This window comes from Pundamilia nyererei, unplaced genomic scaffold (assembly GCF_000239375.1).
Source record: "Pundamilia nyererei isolate P.nyererei 1_Seehausen unplaced genomic scaffold, PunNye1.0 scaffold00025, whole genome shotgun sequence".
Taxonomy (NCBI): domain Eukaryota; kingdom Metazoa; phylum Chordata; class Actinopteri; order Cichliformes; family Cichlidae; genus Pundamilia; species Pundamilia nyererei.
Genome location: NW_005187426.1, coordinates 2,084,799 through 2,093,897, shown reverse-complemented (window position 1 = coordinate 2,093,897; position 9,099 = coordinate 2,084,799). Strand labels below are relative to the sequence as shown.

The window sequence follows — 9,099 nt, the reverse complement described above, 5'->3', positions numbered from 1 at the left end:
GCATGTTTGTTTTGACTTTGCTCCCAGAATTGGGGGGACAGGGTGTTTTTTTTTTTGTTTTTTTTGGAGGACTTTAAGATGCATGGCAGTGGTTAAGACAGACTGAACCAAAGACAGTCTAACTACATGAGACGGAGTTGTGCTATATTGTAGCTGTAGGCTGCATTGTTTCTCTATCTCGCAGCAGACAGTTGGACTTACTTGAGAATTCAATTCAATTCAATTCAATTTTATTTATATAGCGCCAAATCACAACATAAGTCGCCTCAAGGCGCTTCATAGATACAGAGAAAAACCCAACAATCATATGACCCCCTATGAGCAAGCACTTTGGCAACAGTGGGAAGGAAAAACTCCCTTTTAACAGGAAGAAACCTCCGGCAGAACCAGGCTCAGGGAGGGGCGGCCATCTGCTGCGACCGGTTGGGGTGAGAGAAGGAAGACAGGATAAAAGACATGCTGTGGAAGAGAGACAGAGGTTAATAGCAGATATGATTTAATGCAGAGAGGTCTGTTAATACATAGTGAGTGAGAAAGGTGACTGGAAAGGAAAAACTCAATGCATCATGGGAATCCCCCGGCAGCCTATGTCTATTGCAGCATAACTAAGGGAGGATTCAGGGTCACCTGGTCCAGCCCTAACTATATGCTTTAGCAAAAAGGAAAGTTTTAAGCCTAATCTTAAAAGTAGAGATAGTGTCTGTCTCCCGAATCCAAACTGGAAGCTGGTTCCACAGAAGAGGGGCCTGAAAACTGAAGGCTCTCCCTCCCATTCTACTTTTAAATACTCTAGGAACAACAAGTAGGCCTGCAGAGCAAGAGCGAAGTGCTCTAATAGGGTGATATGGTACTACAAGGTCATTGAGATAAGATGGGGCCTGATTATTTAAGACCTTGTATGTGAGGAGCAGGATTTTGAATTCAATTCTGGATTTAACAGGAAGCCAATGAAGGGAAGCCAAAACAGGAGAAATATGCTCTCTCTTTCTAGTCCCTGTCAGTACTCTTGCTGCAGCGTTTTGGATTAGCTGAAGGCTTTTCAGTGAGTTTTTTGGACATCCTGATAATAATGAATTACAGTCGTCCAGCCTGGAAGTAATAAATGCATGAACTAGTTTTTCAGCGTCACTCTGAGACAGGATATTTCTAACTTTAGAGATGTTGCACAAATGGAAGAACGCAGTCTTACATATTTGTTTAATATGTGCGTTGAAGGACATATCCTGGTCAAAAATGACTCCAAGGTTCCTCACAGCGTTACTGGAGGCCAAGGTAATGCCATCCAGAGTAAGAATCTGCTTAGATACCATATTTCTCGGCTTTTCAGGGCCGAGTACAATAACCTCAGTTTTATCTGAATTAAGAAGCAGAAAGTTAGCGGCCATCCAGGTCTTTATGTCTTTAAGACATTCCTGCAGTTTAACTAATTGGTGTGTGTTATCTGGCTTCATGGACAGATAGAGCTGGGTGAATTCCTGTGGTTTACAAAAGAAAAAAAGAAAAAATCAGTAAAGGCTGTATGGAAGTTCTCTCCAGGCTTGGAGATGTTACTGAAATTTGCCACCTGTTAGCTCAAGTAACAAACTTCCAAAACGTAATTACTCAACAAATGTAGGTCTGTTTTTTTTTCACGCAAGTATAGTGGAAAAACTTTACTCCTCAGTTTATTCCTTTTTTGTTTGTCCCACTGCTTGTACCATTTGGACATGCCTAAAGTAACATTTGCAGAACAGGTGTGCAGCTCAGCTCACACCTAACTGCTAATGCTAATGATCATTTCACAGTTTGTTAATGACTTGCAAATACCTCAGTAACTGTGGAGGAAGCACCAAATGGTGGCTTGCTCTGAAGTAGTTCATTATATTTTCGGTCATTAGCAAAGTCACACTGACACTGGGAAAGTTTGAAGGTATATGATTAAATCTTTCCAGTATCAGCTTATCTGCTTTTCTCTACCTTTTTCCTTTTAAAGGTTTTGTGCTTTACATCTACGTAACTATGACTCATGTGTTTGAAATGCAATATAGTACTCTTCAGAACTTCCTAACTCTTACAACCTGACCATTACCGCCCATTTCAAATGAACAAAAGGTAAAATTAACACAGGATCCAGTACTGAAAGCAATACTGACAAAACAAACCCACTCAGTCCCTTAGCTGACTTGAGAATGACTGTTTCCAGGAACCCAAAATGCTAACGTCATATAACTATTTTATAGTGAAACTTTAATGTGAAGAAATATGATTAAAATATAATGAGTGCTAGTATGTGAAGGTTTACACATTATAGGCACTTTAATGCAGATTTAGCTCATGCCACATATACCTCTGAAATATCTAGACACTTTTGGATGCTCCCTTATTTCCCAAGGGGTTGCCACAAAGGATTAATCTGCATGTTTGATTTGGCACTGATTTTATGCCGGATGCCCTTCCTTTTCCCTTTTATCCAGCTTTGGGACTAGCATTAAGTACATTAGCTTGTGAGCCCCTGAGACTGGGTTTGTTTCCTCTGAGTGTTGGACCACAGATCTTTTGTGTGTAAGATGAATGGGTTGAAAACTACCGCATGGATCCTCTACACTACTTTTAAAAAAATATTATCATTAAATATGCACATACAGTCATGAATGCTCCACTGACTTTGAGGTAATGTACGATCACCAAAATATGACAGGGAAATGATGTAAAAATCAAGCACACATTGGTTAAAAGTTCAACGTTATTTATTCCTTTTTATTCTTGGGCTACATTAGGTCATATATGTATTATAAAACGCATCCTCCAGTTTGGAGGAAGGAAGACGTGCTGAAGTGTTTACTGCTATATTCCCAAAAAATGAGAGGAAACATTGAAAACTACATCCAAAAAACAGGTTTTGTGAACAAACTTTGAGCTACATTTGTTTATATTAAAAGCATTTAAGCGACACTTGTTTTACTGCATATGACGGTAAAATATATACACATTCTTCATACTATAGCTTCATAATTTAACACTTAACATTCATTGTTTAAAACTGCATTTCAAGTGGCAAAGACACAAACTGGCAGCTTCAGAAAAAGTGATCAAAACTAACAAAAACTTTGTTTTTAATTTTCCCTTTTTTCAGCATAGCGTGGAAGTAAGAAGTCAGACTGAAAATCTGCTGGTTTCAGTCCCTGGACCTGCAAACAGGTAAAATCAACCACGCAGTAGCTGTTCAAAGCAATGTGTGCAAGTACAAATATGAATGTGATGTTTTGCGCTGATGTTTTTAGCCTCGAAACACACAAAAGACTTCAAAGTACAATTACTGAGGAAAGGATCCCCAACATGAAAATGTAAAAGTTGTAAAAATCTCATATTATTAACTTGAGTTTATCTGTGTGTGTGTGTGTCATTTAGAAAATAGCTGGGTAAAACATTTAATTTAAAAGTATCCTGACAAATGTATCCTGACAAAATGAAGAAACACTTTCAACTTCAAGCCAACCTGTGTGACATAAAATAAGGAATTATAACTATGTTTGCTCACAGTGAACATCAAGACTACTTCTTGATGTTTTGTTTACCATTTACTGCATTGCTGCTTTAGTGTTGCTTGGTGTTACTTTAGGTGTTTTGTTCAGCAGAGTTTGTTTTGTTCATAAAACCTGACTTACTCATCCTTAACTTGCACAGTTTGTTACATATATGTGGCTTAAATCCAACATCGTGCTTTGGAAAAAGAAAGCAAAGCACTGTCAGACCACCTGTAGATGTGAGCAGTCTTGTGGACAAACTGTAAATGTTGTACGCTGACTTGTTCACTCCAGCAGCTGGCAGTTGTTCCTGGAGTGTAGCAGCAGTGTGAAAGCAGTAATAAAGATAGGGGTCTCCTTAGAGGCCTCAAATGGGGTAGGCAGTAGAATGGAGGAAGAAGGGGGTGAGGGTGGTCTCAGGAAAAGTTCAATAAAACAATCTCAAATGGGGGAGGGGAACAAGACAGAGAGCTGGAGAGGCGCTTCAGTTAATTTAAGTACTTGATCACACACCCTTGCCTGTCCTCTCACTGTTCCTACAAATATTTGAAGTGTGGCTGTTGCAACAATGAAAAGGCCCCTGAAATAGAGAGCAGAGCAAATAGAGACTGGATGGATCCAATGTTTGTCCAAGGTCTTAATAAGGCTACACTTCAAGTACCATTGAAAGCAAACCAAATAAACAGGAGCTGTTTGAGGGCAAACAAAGTGGCTGTGCGCTTCAACAAAATACGGTCTGGTTAATTTCCTCTCACTGCTACATGAAAATGTTTTTGATATTTTTGACAAAAGCTTTCTTTTAACTTAAACTGGTGGGGAATTTTAACTCGGAAAACTAAAAGGAGCATGTACAGTATACAAATCGAAAGGAAATACTTCCTGAGTGAGATGTGCATGGAGAATTACTAAGGTTGTGGAAATTTTACACAAACCATTACAGTGCTGTCTGTCACCATGAAACTAGCACGAGAAGTCTGAGGGGCCCAGGGACGAAAAAATAACTTTTCTCATCCTGCAGACCTGAATTCAAGTCCTCTGCCAGCAAAGCATCGCCTGCTCAAGTGTCTTTGAGAAAGTTACCAAGTCCTTATTAAATTAAATACGGGATCATTTTGCTTTTTTACAGTACATTTTATTCATAAAACTGTAAAAATACCCATCCCCTCAGTATAATATCCGTGCTGTAAGAAGAAACAAGGGCAACACGCCTCTGGATAAGCTCTGAGAAGCAGAGGAGTTTTCACTAAAATCCACCTTTTTGTCATTTTTAGGGTAATTGTTTTTGTTTGGATCTTCATAACCTTTAGTCGGCTCTGAAACAACGCTGTGGTCTCCTATGGAGCAAAGTTTGCTCATGTTCTCCTTGACCACTTCACACAAAGGCCTCTCCACTCCATCGCAAATGCAGCGGTTCAGAAGCATGCCGTTTGGGATGAACAGCATCTGCTGAATGGTGGCTTTACACCTGGAGGAGCACTTCCGGCCATTGAACAGCTGCCCGCAGTATGACATGTAGGCTGCGAGGGAGGTGTGGCAGTTGCTGTCTTCCTCGCAGCGCTGCCGGGCCTCCATGCACCCTATACCTCCGGCGTCCTTCGGGTGTCTTCGGGGCAGGCACGGCTCTATGGCTCGCTTGGCGTTGAGGCAGTCCAGATCTTGAGCGCAGTCGCAGGTCTCCAGATCTGGCCCACTGCGGGTGTGATTCAGCCTTATCAGCGCGCTGATGCAGTGGCTGGGGCATTGCTTTCTAGTTCCTTTGATGTTACCTTCACATGCTGTCATGTATTGATTGTATGCAAGTTCGCACTCGGGTTCGTCGTGGCACCGGAGAAGCGCCTGCCAGCATATTAGCTGTGCATCCAAGGCCACCAGCACCCACGGGAGAAGTGCCAGGGCGCTGCACCAACATTTCATGCTTGGATGGAGTTGTAGTTCGGTGACGTGCACTTTCTCCACCAGCACATTAGGATCAGAGCGACTCAGGCACAGAAACTTTCACACTGAAGTTCATACAAGTTTTCTTTTCATCCGAGAGTTTTCGCAACAAACAACCTGTTAACACCGCAGCTCTTTCAAAAATTCTCCACTCACTTTTGCACCTTGGATGAGTTTGGCTCCTCCCGGTGAGATTTGCAACAGTAGAAGTCAAGATCTGACTCAGGGGATTCACCACGCGTAGTTGCAAGAAACGGAAAAGTCAATTCGGGAAGCATGTCCGTTCAAAGACGAGAAATCCAAACTCCAAAGTGCAGTCTGTCGCCGCATCACCGGTGCAAATCTGAGGTGGCCACTGAAACGCGCCATTGGGCTATCTAAAGTTTACAACTCTAACTACAATTAATGTACACAACTCAGATATTACACTAGAACTCTCCTGCCATTGCTAGTTTCGATTCTTCCCGGCGCTACTACTTTTAACATCCATCCACGCATTCATTCCAAACTTGTTTTGTTTTTTTAGTTGAGAGCTATTTCTCTCAGTCCCATTTTGTCCCGCTATGTGCGTCTTTGTCCTTCTTCTGGCTGTTACGCTTCACGGTCCGCCGAGCATTTCCCCACAACACCCCTCCTCCACGAAAAAAAAGAAAGAAAAAGTCGCGCCTTTCCCCCTCCTTCTCTCATTTACAATCCTGGCCACCGATTGGTCGTCACTGAGGAGTCAGCCGTGGGACCCATTTCCAGGCCCACAGCAGCACAGCTCTGAGCACAAATCCTCTCAGTATATGACGAGATAGGCTGGATGAAACTGTTTATAATTTTCCTTGTATGAAACCCAGGATCTGTGTGGTCCTCCTGTAGCAAAACATAAGTGAAAGGGGGAGGCAGGCAGGGGGAGCTTGCAAAATGCATTCCTTTGCAAGAAGCTCACATCTGCAACTTCACTGCTCCAAATTTCAGCGAAGAAAAACAAATCTGTTTCTCCGGAGCAAGGAGAAACCTCAGTGATGGCTTCCTCGCCGATGAGGATTTTCACTTAAAGGTTCTCGCTAATTGTCTCCCTCCCTCGTCTCCCCATTCTGCAGAGTTTTTTAAGCCTCGATTGATAGAGGAGAAAGGGAGAGAATAGTATTTTCTGGCCCGTTTCACCCTAATTGTGTCAGATTGGCCATGCGGTGGCCCAGTGTCTTTCCAGCCTGAAGATTGTTCACGCACTGCAGCCTATCAATAGAGAGGGGTTCAGCATCAATATATTTTACAGCTATTCCCTTTCACACCACACTTGAAAACTACCAATAGCCCAGGCGTTCCTGCCATTGAAATGGAAACGAGCTTTTCTAGCTTCAGGTCTGCCCTCACAGAGGGGCTGTGCCAGTTTTGCACAAACCACACAGAGCAGATGGGTGCCCAACCTGAAATCTGCAAGAATGCAAAAGAACTGATAGCATTCTGGTAATTATTGTAGCTCTGTGTCTTTAACAGGGACAGAGTCAGCACTGGAACTGCAAGTAACACTTTAAATAGTAAATTTGGGGCTTTTTAAACTTTCGTTTAACTTACTTTAATTTCTTTTAGTGTTAAATTAAAGTTTGGATGAAATTTATAAAGCTGTAACTGGCAATTATTACTTAAAACGAGTATAAGTGCTAAAATATAATTTTGTTTTGTTGGGTTTATACACTAAAACCAGTTGATCACGTTTTGGACAAGAGCAGACATTTTAGAGAAAACATGCAGATCAACACACAAAAAGACAGCTAGTGCATATATATGAGATCAGTCAATTAAAAAAACTTTATTTGCATATCACTTTTCATGCAAATCACTGCAGTTCACTGTGTCTCACAGATGATTAACAGAGTATAATAAGTGAAAGCCACTCAAAATAAACTAAAAAGATAAAACATCATGGAAATAACATAAAGAAAATATTCTTTAAAGTAAAAGTATGTCAGTTAAATTAAGAGCAATACAAATGATAAATAAAATAAAACACAATGTACGGGAACAAGCCGGCTCTAATCTGTGAAAAATGCTGTGATGAGAGCAGTTAAAATGAAAGCATTAAAAATCAAATAAACCTACAACTTAGACACAATGAGGTAATAAAAACAAAGTAACTTCTTGAAAAGAACACTCAGTCAAAAGCCAGATTGAAGGCATATGTTTGAAGTTCAAATATTTCAACACTTCTAACTGCAGCGCCAATCTGAGCTAATGAAACCTTACCTACACAACAACAACGACGACAACGACGACGGCGACAACAACAACAACTGTTAATCATTAACCAATATATAATATAGCATAGAAAAATTTTAGGTGTAAATAGGAATAATCAAATGAGTTATGGGTTATTATCAATTATATAGTGCAATATAATTAAATTCTATTTTATAATCTAATGATATGAATGGTAATGCCTTTTAACAGTATTCATGATTAGTAAACATGATCAACTACACTAGTTTTAGTATATAAATTTATACTAAGGCGCTTTCTAAAATGAAGGAAGTGAACAAAAATAATAGTATATATGTAATAATAATAATAATAATAATAATACCTCACCAAAAACGACCATCCATCCTTACATCCACCTTTTTAGATCTTCTTAACTGCTTTTCCAGTTCAGGGTCAAGAGTCAAGGGTCACAGGTGAACTTGAGTCTATCTCATCTGTAATAGGATGACATACAGGGTACACACTGGATACATCACCAGTCTGAAATGTAATTTTTGCTAAAATCCTCAGAGCACCCATTTATTGACCTGCAGTGACCCTTCCTTGTAAGAGGACAAAGTAAACGCAAACCATGCCATTAAAAAGCCCCCCACAGGATATCAGAGCCACCAGATTCCATGACTGTAGCAGTTCTCAGGTGCACACCATCCACTCACTCACTCTTTGGAATATGCAGTATGCCCATTTGACTCTACATTTTCCCCCATCTTTGCCATCCTTTGTCTTGTGGATTTTGCACCTTTGAACTCTCTGATGTGTGTATGCCCTCAACCACAATATAGAGTTCCCTCCATGAATCTGTCAACGGATTATTCTTGATGACAGTCTGATTACAGTGACATTTCTCAATCACTTGAAGAGTGACTCCATAATATGGTAGTTTACACATTTGCTAACAAGGAAAAGCTCCCTAGTTCAATCGTGGTAGGACCTGACCCCAAATCCCATCGGGGCTGGGTCAGGAAGGGCATCCAAATCAAATAAGCAGAGTTACCTGTTATGGTAACCCCCTTCCAAATAGCTGTTAAAAGTAGCTTCTGAGTCCTCGGATACTTACTGTCTTTGCTACAGGGATGAATGGACAGTAGTCGCTGTTCCTGTTGAAACAGTGTCTGTTTGAGTAGTTTTTATGATTGAAGCTCCTGCTTTAAGTGCTTGGACCCTATTTCAAAGTCATGACTGCATTCATAGCATTCACATAGAGAATCATCCCTGAGCTAAAAATTATTACTGTGTGTATGCATGCTGTGAACTGGTGCATATGTGAATGCATTCATTGTGTTTCTCCACTTATTTGTTCGGGTTTTTCCTTTAAACTTTCCTCTTTCATGTGTGGATTACTTGACTCATTCGGTCAGCACACTGCTGCCAGAGATAATGAGGATGTTTTTTAGATTTATTTGAAATATTACAT

The 9,099-nt window shown here is 40.6% G+C and overlaps 1 protein-coding gene across 1 annotated transcript; it reads right to left on the bottom strand.

Moving 5' to 3' along the window:
- Nucleotides 1-3,406: 3,406 nt before the first annotated feature.
- On the bottom strand, nt 3,407-6,059 carry LOC102194600 (growth arrest-specific protein 1). Its single transcript, XM_005727594.1, has one exon. It carries the CDS (start codon nt 5,415-5,417, stop codon nt 4,668-4,670), a length of 750 nt encoding a protein of 249 aa, XP_005727651.1. The 5' UTR covers nt 5,418-6,059; the 3' UTR covers nt 3,407-4,667.
- Nucleotides 6,060-9,099: the final 3,040 nt, after the last annotated feature.